Below are 18534 nucleotides of genomic sequence, written 5' to 3'. Positions count from 1 at the left end.
ATTACACCTAATAAAATTCCAGTTTTTAAATGCCATTGTGAAAAAGAAAATACCTACCTTTCTTGTAGAATAAGTTTGTTCTCTTTCTTCCAAAAGTCTTTAAAGTCAGAGCTGAATTCATGCCAGATACTGAAGAAAACATTTGGGGACACCTCTTTCTCTCCAAGTTTTGGTTTCATGAAGAAATAGGCTGTAGTCTCCAAAAAACTGTCAAAGCATATACACACAAGAACATAAAAGCTATGATTACTTTCCAATATGGGATAGCCTTTCCTCATCCAAATGCTGATTTCATTCATGCACAATTATTACTACCAAGAGGATTCTAACTCTTCAGGTACCAACAATAGTTCTTCATGGTTTCATGTTAGAGTTTTAGATGGAGATAGAGGTATCTGACAAGAATCCTCTTTATACTGACAACTACCCTAGTCCAATTTCATTTTTAATCACTTGTTATGTGTCTTGTATATTTCAGCAATGAACTATAAATCAAGTTTGGGCATATTGGAAGCAGTGGGCTTATACTTCGTTTCTACACTCTAAGAAAATAATATTAGCCATTTGTCCAAAGCTAACATGTATTCCATTTTTACATTACATTATGTTGTTTGTATGCTATTTGTCCTCTTGCATTGTTGGCGGGGGACTTGTAGGAAGAAAGTCCTAGGAGACAGCAAAAATGTCTGTCATGGTAGTTATTGAGTAGTTATCATATGGCAACTAGTACTGTGACAGTGGACTGATCAGGGCCAGTCTTCAGAAGGTGCAACTCAGAGGTTGCATCTTATTACAGCTATAAGAAACTCAGAGTTTTAAAAGGGTTTTTTTGAGAAAGAACACATGATTAGTAAATGGTAGGTTTAAAACTTAACAAAAGTCTTCTAATCCCATTATCAATGCTCAGAAAAGGCCCTAAGCCAATGATTGATAATACTATGCATTGTGCGGGAACCTAGACAGTGGGTCAGAACAAGGCCAGAAATGCTACAGAAAATGGTGACATTCAAATAACCTTTGGCCTAAGGCAAGTACTATTTCTCCTACACAGAGCTCAAATTTGATTTATCCTGAAGTGAACCTTTGAAGGCAACTTCATGTAATGTCATGATTAAAAATATGTATACATACATACAAATGCCAACACATGCCTCTGTATTCAGTTTGCCATATTGTTGATGTCAAATCCCTACTATGAAAAATAATATGAGCATTTAAAGACAAGATATTTATGGTTAAGTACTAAACATACCACATTAAAAATAATACTACACACAGCTACCCCTGACTATGGATAGGAAAACAAAACCAAAGCCTAGAGATGAATGTGTGCATGTATGACTAACCTACTCTTTTTTTTCCCCCCCTCTGGTACCTGGGATTGAACTTTGGGTCATTCAACCACTGAGCCACATCCTTAGCCCTATTTTCTATTTTATTTAGAGACCAGGTCTCACTGAGTTGCTAAGTTCCTCACCATTGCTGAGGCTGGCTTTGAACTCACAATCCTCCTGCCTTAGCCTCTCAAGATTTTAAGATTACAGGTGTGTACCACAATGCCTTTCTTTCTTTCTTTCTTTCTTTCTTTCTTCCTTTTCCTCTTTCTTTCTTTTTTTTTTAAATCTGGGATTGAACCCAGGGTATTCTACCACTGAGTTACATTCCCCAAACCTTTTTAGTTTTCATTTTGAGGCAGGGTCTTGCTAAGTTGTTGAAGCAATCCTCAAACTTGAAGTCCTTCTGCCTCAGTCTCCCTAGGGGATTATAGATTTATGCCAGTGTTTGCCACAATCTGCTGTTTTAAAATTTGCCTTACTATTTTCTCTGAGCAGCAATATTCTTAGGAACACCAGATTTTAGGTTCTAGGAAGAAATTACATCATTGATTTGATTGTATGTGTGGGTCTTAGGAATTTTGTTTCTCCCTGGTTAGCCTACTAGGAAAAATGTTACAGTGTAGTTAATTAATATCAAGAATTAGACTGTGGAGTAGAAGCACTATGTGAGAATTTAGCTGCCATCAGCTATGATAATGACATTAGAATGTGTCTGCAGAATGTATTGATAGTATTGGAACTGCCCAGAGATTAGATGGCAGCAGAGTGTGTAAATGGTCTAAAACGTATCTAAATCATATTTTGTTAAAACTGATTAAGAATACACTAATATGCCATTATGTAAAAATGTGAGTATGTAACAGATGTGATTCTGCAATCTGTATTTGGGGTAAAAATGAGAGTTCAAAACCCAAGTGAGTCAAATGTATGAAAGATGATATATCATGAGCTCTGTAATGTTTTGAACAATCAATAATTAAAAAAACTGATTAAGAATACACATATATTCCTCCAGGGAAAACTTGTCATTTTTCTTAAAGAATATTTGTGACCTGCTAGGCTGAAATTAAGTCTCAAATCCTTCTATTGCTCAGGTATTGCTTTGCAACATTTTTCTGGTATTTGTACTTCACAAGATCAGTTTTCATAGAGCAGATCAGTCTATCTAAGCAGATACATCTAAGCTATAATACCTGGTTCGTCCATTCAGTTGTATTACAACATTTTGAAACTTTATCACAAACAAACATTGTAAAAAGGTAAGAATATAGAATTTAGAAAGGGCAGACATGGAAGAGTGAATCTTGACTCCATAACTATCTATATGAGCAAACCAATTATCATCATTGTGTCTTAACTTTTTCATCAATAAAACAGAGATCATTAAAAAACAATGGAATATTACTCAACATTAAAAGAAAATAATATTATGGCATTTTCAGGTAGTAAGTGAAATAAGCCAAACTCCAAAACCAAAGGCCAAATGTTTTCTCTGGTATGTGAATGCTGATCCATAATGAGGGGATGGGGTGGGTAGGAAAAATGGAGAAACTTTGGATTGGGTAGAGGAGAATGAGGGGAACAGAAAGTGTATGGGGGTAGGAGGGATGGTGGAATGAGATAGGCATTAGTTCCCTAGGTACATGTATGATTGCATGAATGACTACATCTTGTACAACTAGAGAAATGAAAATTTGTGCTCCATCAGTGTACCATGAATCGAAATGCACTCTGCTCTCATATATAACTAATTAGAACAATTTAAAAATAATTGTTTTTGAAGTCCAAATGGGGGGATTAAATTTGCAAAGTGTTATTGAATATTTTAACATAAAACAAATTTATTTTATATTGCATATTATTTTACATTACATATTAGGTATTTTACATTGTATATTAAAGAACTATAAACGTATTTCCTAAAAATTTTCTCTAAATGTTAAATAATTCAATTGAGGCTGACTTATGAATTCCAAAGTATATATTGAATGTTTTAATGCAAATTTATTTTATATTACATATTAAATATGAATAGGCAAAACTCTTCCTGAATTCCTTTACCTAAATCTGAAAGCAAGAGTTCCTATACACTTTGTAGCAACATAAGGTCACTAAAGAGGAGAGATGTCTTATCTGGGACCTTCTTCATTACTTATCTATACTGTGAGATTCTCTCAGAATGATCCTAGCACATAAGGATACAGTAGAAAAAGAAATGTAGTAACCAAGACAATGCAGTATTCAGAGTAAGGGACAACTCCAGAGGTCATTGAACAGTCCTGAAACTGCTCATGTTTTTTCTTAAATGGCCCTTTCTGAAAAAAGATCAGCCTATACTTCTTTCACTGCATACATGCAGATATTCTTTTATGAAAAGTAATAAAGTATCTCCACATGTAAAGTATCTCCACATGAATCCCAGGTAAAAATGAAAATAGCAACACACACACACCCATACACATACACACACACACACACAAAAAATCAAAGCTCACAGGAAGATATCTCCTAAGACAGTAGGGAGTATAAATCCCAAATTCATCTAAGTGGGGACAAACCACTGAGAACACAGAAGCCATGCACTTATATTACATGTAGAGGAGCAAGGAAGAAACAGAGGGACACCATAAAAACAGGAGAACCCCCAAATTATGATAAAGTACTCCTGAAAAGTATCAGAGCCAATCTGAGTACTGCAGCTGAAACTTGAAAGGGTTTTATAAACTCCAATGCCTGTACAGGAAGAAAGGACATATGGAGCTAATTCTGAAAGGACTAGAACAGTCTGGGCTATCTGAAGTCCTCCTACTTACCAAGAGAAACTCCCTTTTCAGGTGAAGCTCTGCACTCAACAGAAAATGCTGGGAGTAGAATTCAAATGGTGAAGGATAGACTCTAGGACAAAGAAACTAGAAAATGCTGGTAAATGGAGGGGAGAAAAAAATCCCAGATGGAATGAGGTCTTTTAAAAAATCATTACACAAATACAAAACAACAAAAAGAGTAAGATACACAGTAGTGAAGCTAGAAAGGTATCTACAATCAATCTTCCTTCTAAAAGTTTAGTGAAACTAATTTCATATAAAAATAAGAAAAAAATGACTACAGTGGGAAAAGGTATGCCAAAATACTAAGCATAGCAGAGTTTTCACAGTCCTATTTCTGTCAGACAAAGTACACTTCAAGGCAAAATTACCAGAGCCTCATAGTATCATGATAAAGACATCAAATTATCAAGAAGACATAACAAGGGGTTGGGGATGTGGCTCAGGGTAGAGTGTCTGCCTGGCATGCACAAGGCCCTGGATTTGACCCCCAGTATCACAAGAAAAAAAAAAAGAAGAAGACATAACAATCCTAAATATATATGCACCTAATAAAGGAATTTCAAGTAATACAAAGGAAAAAAAAAGCAGAATAAAAAGGAAAAATATAAATCCATAATCATAATTGGATATTTTTAACATCTCTTTCTTAGTAATTGGCAGAACTAGACAAATATATCATTTTAATGTAACTATCAACAAATTGACCTAACTGGATTGACAGGTGTAGAACATTAAAATCAATGGTAGAATTTAAGAGAGTACACAAAACATTCAGTGACATAAGTCATCATTAAAAAAATACTCAATATATTTCAAAGGATGAAAATTATTCAAAGCATATTCTGTGACCATAGTGGTACTTTTTCTTTTTCTTTAAGTTGCATTTGGACATAATACCTTTATTTTTATTTGTTCTTATTTTTATGGGATGCTAAGGATCAAACACAGTGCCTCATGTATAGCCAGGCAAGCGCTCTACCACTGAGCCACAACCTCAGCTCCTGACCATAGTGTTATTAAATTATACAACAACAAAAATAAAATGTCTAGGAAAATTCAATTTGAAAGTTAATTATAATTTTTTATATAAATAATCTGTGGGTCAATAAAAATTAGAAAATGAAAATCAAACTGAACAAAAATGAAAACATAAAATATCAAAGTGTATGGTTATAGACAAGGCAGCACTTTGAGGGAAATTTAGTGCTTTAAAATGACTATGTTAGAAGCTATAGAAAAAATTAAACTTAACTATGTAGAAGAATTAAATAATAAGAGTGCAAAACAAAGAAAACCTAAACTTTTCCAAAAGTAATCAAGGCCAGATGTTGGTAAACTTAATAAGAATTCTGTAAATTTCAAGGTAGATATTTAAACAAATCAATTGTACTTCTACATACTATAAGGGACAACTAGAGAAACAAAATTAGAAAAAAAGGGGAATTTACTTTATACCACAAAAAAAATAAAATAACTAGCAATAAATTAAACAAAAATTGGGTGGAAACTATAAAATATTGTTGAAAGAAATCAAAGAAAGCTTAAAGAAAATTAAAGTATAATATATTCTTAAAAGACTCATCATTGTTGAGAAAAATTCATTTACCCCAAATTATTCTATAAGTTCAAAGCAATCCCAACCAAAATGTTTTCTTTAAAGAAACCAATGTTGATAGTAGAATTTATATGGAAATTTAAAGCATCTAAAACAGCCCTAAAATACTTTTATAAAAAGAACAAAGTGAAAAATTTATACTACATAACTTTGAGAGTTATAAAACTACACTAATCAACAGATTATGGTGCATATATGTAAGGATCTGGGAAGAGACTCATAAATGTAAGGCCATTTAATTTTAGACAAAGGTGGCAAGCCAATTAGGTGGGGGAAGAAAATTATCAAATGATGATAGAACAATTAGATATCTGCATAGGAAAAATATGCTCACTTAATACAAGAAATAAGTGTTCTAATATAAAAGAAAGAAACATAGCCTTCCAAAAGAAAATAGAAAAAATTCTTTACATTCTTAGATAGACAAAGCTTTCTTAGACAAGACACAAGAAATGTTAGCTACAAAGGGGAAGAGTTGTTAAACTGGACTTAATGAAAATAAAAATTCTGTTCAAGAAACAAAATTAAGAAAATAGAGAAGCCATAAGAGAAAATATTTTTATACACACATTTGGCAAAAGACATGTTCTTATAAACAATGAACTCTTGCAAATAAAAATATAGGAAGATAAAAGAAACCTAAGCAAAGTATGTTAACAGATAATAAATCCATGAAATTGTGTTTAACATCATTATTCATCAAGGAAATGTAAATTAAGGCCACAATAAGATTCCATTTCACAATTGTGGAAAGTGGCTTCAATCGAAAGACTGATAGTGACAAAGGTTGATGACAATGTAATAAATGAAAGGCAAAACTTTGCTTTTGAAAGTGTAAAATGGCCAATCATTATGGGGAAGCATTTGACAGGTTAGAAAGTTAAATATATACATATCATATAACTCAAGAAATCTACTGCTAAGTATTAATTCAAAAAGAAATCAATTCATGTGTGCAAAAGCACTTGTACAAGAGCATTCATAACAGCCTTGTTACTAATAACCCCAAACTAGAAATCTAAATGTCCATCAACAGGAGAATGGAAAAACAAAATGTGATCTATAAATACAATGGAACACTACTTAGCAATTGAAAAGGAAAGAAAAAGAAAGAAAGAAACAATAAATGTGCACAATTACTAAGTATCAAATTGATGAGATTTTATAGTGTTTCCACCACAAAAAAAATTTCATAAGTATGTAAGGAAACACGCATGTTAATTAGCTCAATTTAGCTATTTACAATGTATACACATTGCAAAACAATAAATTGTCCATGGTAAATATATATCATTTAAAATATAATTCCACACATTTTTCCCATTTGTTCATATGAACAATATGAACAAACCTCAAAAAGATAAGCGAAAAAAAACAGAGTCAAATTCTTTTTTTAATATTTATTTTTTAGTTGTAAGTTGGATACAACATCTTTATTTTATTTATTTATTTTTATGTTGTGCTGAGGATTGAACCAAGGGCCTGGCACGTGCTAGTCAAGCACTCCACCGCTGAGCCACAACCCTAGCCCAGAGTCAAAATTATACATGTCATATAAAATCCATTTATTCAGAGTCTGAGTATACACAAAGTTAATCTATGTTGATAGAAATCAGAATACTGATCATCTCTTCAGAGATGTATGGAGTACACAGATTGAGGTAACAGAACTATTCTAAATCATGTTTTGGTTCTTGTTTACTGAACATGTAAGTTCTCTGCATTCTATTGCATATAAATTAAGCCTCATTTAACCAAGAAAGAATGAAAGTAAGGAAAAGAGAGAAATATGTGGGGAAGAAGGACTAACAAGGAAATGAAAAGAAAGAATAAAGGCAATTGAGATTGATCCTTGTTAAATAAGAAAGAAACCAGGAGCAAAATAATGGCTCTGCAGACGAACAAGATATACCCATGAAAATGATATAGAACAGGTAAAAGATATTAATAAAATGATAGCAACCATAAAAACAATTCAGAATAGGAAAAACCAGAACTTGATGATGAACCAGAAATTAAAAATGACCATTTGTGCACACGAAGACTGGACTAGAATGAACACAATAATTAGTAAGTGTAACATAAATATCTCAAGGAAAAAAATACATGAAAAGTATTAAAAAATCAGAAAAATGAAAAATCAGAAAAATTTTGAGAGAAAGTTACATGTATAGAAGACAAGAAATTCTTGCATGTGCTTTATAAAAGTCCCCACAAAAAAGTTGATTCTATACAAGAGAAAAGAATAATGGTTCCCAGAGGCTGGGAGCTTAGGGAGGGTAGAGATAGGAGGAAGTTGGTAAATGGGTACAAAGCTACACTTACATCCCAGAATAAGTTCTAGTGTTCTGTAGTATAGTAAGTTCACAACAGCTAAAAAAGTTCAAAATAGGGGCTGGAATATAGCTCAGCTGGTAGAGTACTCACCTTGCATATACAACGTGGTGGTTTCAATCCCTAGTACCACCACCACCACCAACAACAAAAGTAGTTCAAAATAGCTAAAAGAAAGGATTTTGAATGTTCTTACCACAAAGAAATGATAAACATTTGAGAAGATAGATTGTTAATTGCCCTGATTTGATTACTGTGTAATGTATACAATGTAAAAAAGCATAACACTATATTCAATAAATGTGCACAATTACTATGTATCAAATTGATGAGATTAGATTTTATAATGTTTCTACCACAAAAAAAAATTCGTAAGTATGTTAATTACCTCAATTTAGCTATTTACAATGTATACACATTGCAAAACAATAAATTGTCCATGGTAAATATATATCATTTTCGTTTGTCAATTTAAAATATGATTCCACACATTTTTCCTGGAAATAAAAAAAAAAATTCAGTGTTCACATGACAGGTGCTAACACTGAAACTGTAAAATCAAACTAATAAAATCACTGTACTTATAAGGAAAAAAAATCCTTTAATCATCATGCAGAAAAACTGAGCTCCTCATAGTGAAGAGAATCTTACTATTATCAAACATTTAGACATTTATACAGCAATATCCTATGTTAAAAACAAGGCAGTATCATATTTATGATACTAAAGACAGAAAGTGTGGACCAAGTTTTATATATAATCAATCAGACTTTCAACTACAAAACAAATGAAAAAAAAAAAAAGACAAGTGCTTTCAGTATGAAAGAACTAAAGAAATATTATTCTCATGACCAATTATTCATCAACTTACTAGAAAATGGACTTCAGACAAACTGACAGAAGAAATACTGTAAAAGATTAGAAAAATGGGATTCTCAGCATGAAAAAAGAGCATAGAATGTCAAATCTTATAATAAAATTTGAATTGCCAAGTATTAGTGAGAGCTAAGAATGTGTGTTAATTCCAGTTGTGTCCTTTGAAAAGTCTAGTCACAATACAAATTCAATTGTAAAGATAATTAGGAGAATTTAGATTATAATCTCTGAAGTCCATTCCAAATAACAGACTCAGAGCTGCTTGCAAGAATGGCTCAATCTAGGACTAGGGGGGAAAAATGTATAAAATCCACCTAGAGACTCTTATCACAGAAAATATCAGGGAGGTAATGTCAAAAGAATTTATGGTGAGCTTAAAGGTGGGACATTTTATACATCAATGAGAATAACTAAAAAGGACAAAAACATATCAAATATATTTAATTCCATGAACTCATTACAATGCTTTAGAAAAATTGTTCATTGTTAGAGAATGCTAGAGATTCATTATTCTAAAAATTGGTAAAGTAAGGTTAAAAAAAAAATCATGCTTCTCTTACACAAAACATACCATTGAATGACTGTGCCAAATGAGGGAGTTTTTCTTTAAAGACAAAGTAACTAAATGACTTAGAAAAAAAATTGCAAAAAGGTCACTATTTTATAAATCATAATGAATAAATACATCTCGACATTGACTGTCAAAGGCTAGAAATATCACAAAGACAAACAAATATGACATGTTTCCTTTTGATAGAATGCACGTGACCACCCATGCAGTGATTGTATCAAAACATTCTAAGTTGAAAGCAATCAGGTTGCTAGGACTAACTATTAATCTGTGAGAATTTCTCCTGTAGGAGAAAGAATCATGTTAAATTAAACCACTGAGACAGGATCAGGAAAATCCATACTATGGAGAAACTCTATAGGACAAAAGATCTAGTTCCTTCAACAACTAAATTTGAAAGGAGAAAAAATGTTGGAGAGGAACCTGTTATGGGGACTTACCTTTTACAGATATATGCTAAACTATATATGGATGAAATTATGTTTTGAGGGAATTCCCTTAAAAATAAAATGGGAGGGAACAAGTGGATAAGAGTATAGTGAAGATGAAACCAAATGGACTACAAATTTGAAATTAGCTAGGGGAAGAGTGTCCTTGGAGGGTTTATTATACTGTTCTGCTTAATTCTGCATATCTTTTACCTTTCCATAATAAAGAATTTTCTTTTAAATCACAAATGCATGTGCACACAAAAAGTTAGAACAAAACAGTAATGGCTATAAGCATTATTTAGAAAGACATTCTAAAAATATTTTTAAGAGGCTAGAATGTTGCTTTAAAGACCTTTACTAGATACTGTTTTTGACTATGAGTTATGTTCCACAGATAATAAAAATAGATAACTTCAATTTCTTTATTTGAAAATAAGCCACGCCACAAATGAAGAACTTTTTTTTTAATAGTCTTTTAAACTTCTCATATGTTGTAAAGGAAATTCTCTGTCCAGGAATTGTACAGATAAAGAATGACTCAAAACTTATAACAACCAAAAGAGGTGCTAGGAATTACCCCAAAATAGCATTTTCTTGCCACAAGTTATGACCTCTATGGAGAAGGATGTTCTTTGCAAAAGAAATACTATTTCGATATTGTCAGTTATGACTATCAGTTATTTCCAATTCATAAAAAAATTCACTCCCAGTGGTATATGACATAAACCTGTGAAACCCAAAATCTGGTGGTCTGTACACTGTTGTAATCCTAGAAGAGGACATTCGTGCTTTCATTTAACTCATCAGCAAGCAGGTTGTAACTATATACAAGGCACAGCAAGGCAAAGATACAGAAAAATAAAATCTCTCTTTAATGACTTTTTTTTGAAGAACATTTTCATTGGATCAACAAGTCAAGTATAGAACAAAGCAATCTACCATGTTTTACCCCAGGGTGATGGGCTGTCCTATGTTCACTGGTGCTCGCAGATGTTTACTGTGCTTTAAATAGTTTCTCTACTATGGAATGAATACATGCTTCAAGAAGATAAACCCTTGAATAATCATGTGCAGAAAATGATAAGCAATTCCCAGTATTTATTTTTCAGCAACTTGAAGCATATCTAAAACAACACAGGAGAGCATTTTAATGTATGGCAGGGTGCTTCAGAAATGATTGATTCTAGACAAAAAGAATGTGTCCAATAAAACCAATCAAGGTGAGTCATTTCAAGATGGGCTGATCTCTAGAATCACTGGGAGTTTGATTTACTTTTTATTAACGAATGCCAGAGAGACTTTCTATTCTAATGAGAATAGCAATATCATGCATCTTTTCCTATTGGTTTCTTGCTCCCATCCATCAGGCCTATCAGAACTTGATATTCTAAGGCTGCACTTGTTCCTCATTTTCCTGGAATATTCTTCACCTAGGTGTCTGCAAGTCTGTCTCCTTCACTTCTTTGGAATCTTTGAACAGGTATCTTAGTGAGATCCTCATGAAAAGTGAAAGCAAAAGTGCAACTCTGGGCCTACCAAAGAGTTCTGACTTAAAATTTAACTCCACAGCACTCACTGCCATCAAACATACAAGATATTCTGTATTCTTGTGAACTACTAGGGTCTGCGTTAGTCAGTTTTCCATCACTATAATGAATATATGAGAATATCAACTTGTAAAGATGAAAGGTTTATTTTGGTTCACAATTTTGGAGATTTTGGTCCATGGTGGGTTGGCCCTACTGCTTTGGGGCCTGTAGTGGGACAGAACAACATGGTGAGGAGTATGTAGTGAGGTAAGCTGCTTACCTCATGGAGATGGGACAGCAAAGAGACAGTAAGAGGAGGGACTAGGTCTTACACACCCTCAATAACCTAACCTCCTCCCTTTGGGCTCCACTTCTTAAAGGTTCTACCACCTCCCAGTAGTGCCATAGGCTGGGACCACACCTTTAACCTGTTCACCTTTCAGGACATTTAAGATCGAAACTATGACAGTCTCCCTCCACTAGAACTTAACCTCTATAAGAAGATTATACCCTTTGTGTTTATTACTTTATTTCTAGCACCTGAACAGTGCCTGGCACACAGAAGTTGTTTATTTGCTTAAAGTATGACTGTCTGCTGATCAAGTGATCTAGATAATTTTGGGAGAAATTTGGATATGGGGGGACTTTATAACAGAAGAAACCTGTCATTCCATTTCCCTTATAGCTCCAAATGAAAAAGCATAGACTTTGGGTTTGAATGATCAAGATGTATTTCTGGCTCCATCCAAAGTAGACCTCATCTTGAAAGGAAAATGACACAAATACACAGAGAATGACAGCATTTCCTATCTAAACAGCCTCTTGCATGGACTAAATGTACAAGTGTGTGATGGGCTTCATGGTATTGCCAGGCACATAGTAAGATCTACAAGTGGTGGTTTTGCTATCACGATAGCAGCTACCAAAAGGTTCATGATGTGTTCAGAGTGTGAGAAGACCTGAGATTTATTCTTATGGAGAAGTTTAGGGGAATGATTCCTTTCCCTCATTCCTATATCCCTACATAATTGTGAGATAACCCATGCCATTTATAGAAATTAAAACTGATTCTGATACATCCATCTTCTGGGGGATAGCCAGTCATTGTCAGTGTGAGTGACCACCCTTACCCATTCCTCTCTACTTATCATCTCACTTGGCTCAGAAGAAAGTTTATAGTAGCCCCTCTCCATGAACAATTCTTACTTCATTTATGTAGAAATAAAAAATATCTTTTTATCCTGGGATCATAAAATATAAAAAATAAGGAATTATATCATGTCTTGACTTTATTTCATATGACTATATTTAACAGTACATGACATATAGTTCATGTACACACACACACAGCTTCCCAATACCTATTTAACAAACATGTCATAGTCAACAACTAAGCAAAAAAGTCTGCTGAAAGAAATAAATCTATTTAATTAAACCTCCCCACCCCCTACCACAAATATAGCTGTACTTATCATTAAAGTTAATGACACAATTCAGATACAAGTCATTGTTAAGTCATTGTTAAGTTAAGACACTGTTACGTTGGTATTGGGGTATGCATGAAGTGTCTGGTGAGATCATTTTTTAAAAATATTTTTTAGTTGTCAATGGACTTTTATTTTATTTATTCATATGTAGTGCTAAGAATAGAACCAAATGCCTCACACATGCTAGGCAAGTGCCCTACCACTGAGCCATAACCCCAGCCCCTGGTGAGATAATTTCTCATGCACACATGTGTGTTTGACCTGGCCTTCTGGGCCAGGGAGTTACCAACTCAGTCCTGGCCCAGTCTAAGTGGACCTGGATCTGACTTCTCTGTTTTGTCTGTGACCTTTCCTCTTACTTTCTTCTTTCAATTATCATTGTCCTTTTGAAATAAAGCAAAAAGGCTGGTCACTAAATGAGAATTTATACACAGAATGAGAATTGAATGTATAGAACTCAGTTCAGTTTGTATAGACAAGAACCAAGAACATAAAGCAACTTGGTATTAAACATGAGGCCAAAGGAACATACCAGTTTAAATGAGCTGCCAAGGATCATCATCATAAATCTTCCATTGCATATGCTTTTTTTTATTGTGCAACATTGGATTTTGTAATATTATTCTTCAGAACAAACTAAAATCTCAAGAGAAAGATCTATTTTCAGTAAAAGCCTTCCACAAGTAACTGCAATTTTTGGAACTCTAAATCATCATCTTCATGTCCTCTATCCCTCGTAAGAACTTACATGAAATGTAACATATTTTATTACCCCAACAAGGAAGAACAAATTCCCTTTCTTATTATTAAAAGGCCTTTGAGGGGTCTTCCATTTCTCCTAAAAAACACAAAGAATACACTATGCCAGTCATTTTGCTCTAGGCACTGGAAAAAAAATCACAGGAATTCAAAATGGTAACAGGATAAATTGGTATTTCTTTCCTTTTAAAATGAAACATTGTGGTACAATGGTGAATTAGTCTTAGAAAAAAAGTTAATTCCCTGCACAATAAAAAAATATCAGCTCAAAGAAACTACAGAAACTTGAAATCCAAGTGACACATTTTTAGGCACAGAATGTCCCAGAGGGGATGATGCAAGATGGAACCCATGATGATCATAAAGCAACCAAGAAAGTTCCTGAATCTAGACAACAAATATGGTCAACAATGTTAGGGTGACTTTTTTCTTATACACCTTATATCCAATTTATGTATGCTCCAGATCTTTTTTTCTAAGTTGCCCTCCATTCTTCTTGTGCTATGAATCTTAAGGATAGAAAGAATGGAAATCTCTTTTATAAAAATCTTGCTTTACTAATTTATGTAATTTTTCACCATGCAATTTTTTCCATATAACTGTACCTTTATCTCTGAGCAAAAAAAAAAAAAAAAAAAAAAAAAAACCCTCATCATTTCTTAGTCAAGACTAAATTCTTGATCTACACAGTCTTTATCCTACCCAGTACTTCCTTTAGGGAAGTATTGAATTCATTGTCCCCTATTTGCAGTACCTAAAATCTCTCCTTTCCTATTAGCTTCTTTATCTAATAATAAAAACATATACATTTTTTTCCATTCAGATATATTTCTCTCAACATGTAAACTCTTTAATGAGTTGCATTATTTATACATAACTGCTTTCTAATTTAATATCTAGTACTTAATCTGTAATCTGTATCCAGAGACCATCCTTCCACTCTATTCTCTTTCAGGGGTCTCCAATTTAATCCTATAACATTCAGCAATTTTCACCCATGTCATTAAATAATTGAAAGTTTACCGTCCTGATCACTCGAATTTAAAAATTAGAGGTCATCATTATTTTAAAAAAATTAAGATTGAATCCATACAAATAGAATTAAATATATTATTTCTGTTTCCCCCTTCAGAGAACTCTCAATTCTGTGAGCAGTGAGCCATTTATTTCTTTTATATTAAAAGAAAGTTTAAAAAGATAGTATAGATAGCTCCCAGATAGCCTTCACCTAGCAATATAATATCTGACATTGGGATCTAAAATATATCTATTTTCTGAAAGACACAAACTACCAAATTTCTCACAAGTGATCTAAAAATATATATTAATAATTAAATCAACAATTAATCCTCCAAAAAAGAAATCACCAGACCCAGGTGATTTGAAAGCTGATAAATTCTATCAAAAGTTTAAAGAAGATGTGTACAATGAACTGAAATGCATTCTGCTATCATGTATAACTAATTAGAACAGATAAAAAAGAAAAAAATGTAAAGAAGAAATGTTACCTTTCTCTACAATCTTTTCCAAAGGAAAAAAGAAACAGTGTCTAACTCATTCTACTAGGCCAGCATTACCAAATACCAAGACAAAGCCACTACATCAAAGTAAAAGTATAAGCTAACATCTCTCTTGGTCATGGATGTAAAATTCTACAAAGAGCAAGTTGAACCTGATATTAATAAAAATAATTATACAATAAGACCAAGTATGAGTTCTTCCAGTTATGCAAGATGGGTCATTCAAATCGAACACTGTAATCTATTCTACCACATCAACAAACCAAAGGAAAAAAATAATGATGTTATAAATTAATGTAGGAAAAGTATTTGATTTACTCAAAGATCATTAAAGATAAAAAAAAACCTCTCAGAAAACTAGAGATAGAACAACCAACACTTCTTCAAATCTATAAAGACATCTGCAAAAACCTACGTTAATACACTTAATATACAAAAGTAAAAATAAAAAATAAAAGGTATATAGACTGGAAAGAAATATATCTATGTAGAAAATGCCGAAGAATATACAGAAAACTTTTGCAAATAATAAGTAAAACAAGTTTGTGGGATATTGGTCAATAGATAAAGCTCACTTGCTTTCTTATATAATGGCACCAAACAATTCTAATTGAAAATTATACACACACACACACACACATTTTTTGTGTGTGTATATATAAACACACATGTATATATACATGGGTGAAAAAAAATATATATATATATATGGGCTTAGTTCAATAGCACATGTCTGTAGTCTTGGCTACTTGGGAGGCTGATGCAGGAGAACCACTTCAGCCTAGGAGATCAAGGCTAGCCTGGGAAAGATAATGAGGCTCTTAAAAAAAAATTACACACGTGCACATATATAAATATATACGTGTGTGTGTATGTGTGTATATATATTTAAATCACATATATATAAACAAAAATAAATATACGTGTGTATGTATTTAAATCATGTGTGTGTGCGTGTGTAAGTTTAGATCTTGTAGATTGCCAACCACAGGATACAAAGTTGAGCAAGGTACCCAGCTGCTGTGCTCTGAAGCCAATTGCTTCACTTGCACAGAGGCCAGGGATGGTTTGGGGCTACTGAATGATCATGGTGGTGATGCTGATGCAGGGGCAGTCCTATGGGACACTAGATGCCTCTTCCCATTGGCTTTGCCAAAACTTCCTTGCAACTGCACTTTAGTCTAAGGCTTTTCTACTCAGGCTTCCTTCTTTCCCTTTAGGCTTCCTTCTTTCCCTCTCCTCCTTAAAGTTACATTTGCTGTTGTTCCAGCTTCCTCTGGCTTCCTTCCTGGTTGTCCCAATAAATTTTGTCTGTCCATTTGCTTCTTGGAGAACCTGAACAGAATAGCAGGACCACAGGTACTCTGGGAAAACAAACACTGAAATGGAGTTTTTGGGACAGGTTCACTCACTGCCCCACCATCCTCAGTGGTTTGTGGGACACTGGCACATAGTGGCCATGCAATTGCTAAAGTTATAACCACAGAGAATCTGAGTAAATGTCCTGGTATATGAATGCCCTTGCAGGTGAAATGATTCAGGCCACTGAAAATATAGTAAGAACACTGCCACACAGACAGTGGATTTGGCTGACTACTGCTAAGTTATATTGATACTCTGCAGAGGAATAATGAGACACCCGGGGCACTAATAAGCACTTAAAGGCTGCTAGAGGGCTCCCTTGGTAACTTAGAAAGAGGCAATTATCTCCTGCAGGGAAAGGACAGAAATAGTTGAGAATGAAAAAAATTGATCCAATAGTTAAGAGCTACAGCGTGCCAGAGACATTTAAATGTTCAAAGGAAATACGCTAAACTAAAGGTAGATTTAGTTGAGAAAATTTAGGATCCTGAAAATCCTAAATAGGCAGAGATCTTGAAAACTTTAAAAGTTTGTAGAGATTGCCCATTCTTCTCCAGTAAAAGCTAGAACTTCTCCTGTGCTAGAAGACACTGTACCAAACAACTAATGACCCCTTAGAAGCTGCCTACTTCTCTTGGCTTCCATAATAATGAAGGTGATATGCCATCAAAATCCAGTTACAGAAGTGCTAGGCCTTATAAGGAAGGGAAGAGATTATACCCCAGGGAGTCACAGGGTTAACTATTATGTAACGAAAGGATTCAGCGAATGGCTCTTCTCTTACAGGCCTGGAAAAAGTGATGTCCAATGTGAAGAAGCAGACACGCCAGACAGATTGTGACAACTAGGCAGGTCCATATTTGTTAGAGTACCAGAAAAGAGATAGCACTGAAAACAAGATTAAGTTCACCAAGAAGATGGATGGAACAACTCTAAATTTGGAAATGCAAAACAAAAACACTGGAAAGATACACAGAACAAAAAATGTCAGCACTGTTAGAAGAAAGTGACATGTTTACCACATAAGTCTCTATATACTTTATAACTGACAGATAACAAGCAGGCCAAAATAAATAGATAGATAGATAGATAGATAGATAGATAAATCAGGAAAGCTATAGAATATTTAAACAATTTTATTAAGCCAGTTTAAAATACTAAACTAATATAGAACAGTATATTTAACACCAGAACTCTGTATTCAAGCACAATTGGTAAAACTTACACATATTGATTATCCTCTAGACCATAAAGCAAGTTGAAAAAAAGCAAGACATGTCTCATGCTGTAATCTAATTTAATTTCTATGTAATTATGAAAAAAAAAGAGGGACAACTTGAAAAATCCCTTACATCTGGAAACTTTAAAACATGCTACACGTAACTCATGGGTCAAAGAAGTGCTAATAGAAAACCTTCGGAACGACTGAAGAATGTTCATCAGCAAGAAAAGAAGCTATGGAAGAAGGGCCTAGAAACAGTGCTAAAAAAGAGAAATTTACGAAATATAATTATTAGTCAAGTTCCTAAATGTTTTTTGATTTTTATTTTTTAATTGTAGGCGGACACAATCCCTTAATTTTATTTTTATGTGATACTGAGGATCAAACCCAGTGCCTCTAGGTGAGTGTGCTACCACTAAGCCACAACCCCAGCCCTATAATTGTTGATTATTTAGCATAAACTGGTGACTAAAACTTGAGATAACAACAAGTAAGGGCTGGGGATATGGCTCAAGCTGTAGTGTGCTCGCCTGGCATGCGTGCGGCAAGGGTTCGATCCTCAGCACCACATACAAACAAAGATGTGTCTGCCGAAAACTAAAATAAATATTAAAAATTCTCTCTCTCTCTCTCTCTCTCTCAAAAAAAAAAAAAAAGAAAAGA

General features: G+C 33.6%; 1 protein-coding gene across 2 annotated transcripts in view; it reads right to left on the bottom strand.

The window, feature by feature from the left end:
- Fmn2 (formin 2) overlaps positions 1-18534 on the bottom strand; it is a 341897-nt gene that overhangs the window by 32058 nt on the left and 291305 nt on the right. For both annotated transcript variants that reach the window (XM_026390773.2, XM_077803042.1), the window contains one exon: positions 58-207. In XM_026390773.2, the coding sequence (XP_026246558.2) occupies positions 58-207 (150 nt within the window). The remainder of the gene's footprint in view (positions 1-57; positions 208-18534) is intronic.

The sequence above is a fragment of the Urocitellus parryii genome, chromosome 9 (genome assembly GCF_045843805.1).
Source record: "Urocitellus parryii isolate mUroPar1 chromosome 9, mUroPar1.hap1, whole genome shotgun sequence".
Lineage (NCBI taxonomy): Eukaryota > Metazoa > Chordata > Mammalia > Rodentia > Sciuridae > Urocitellus > Urocitellus parryii.
The sequence above is the reverse complement of the archived record's forward strand: the minus strand, read 5'-3'. Positions and strand labels throughout refer to the sequence as shown.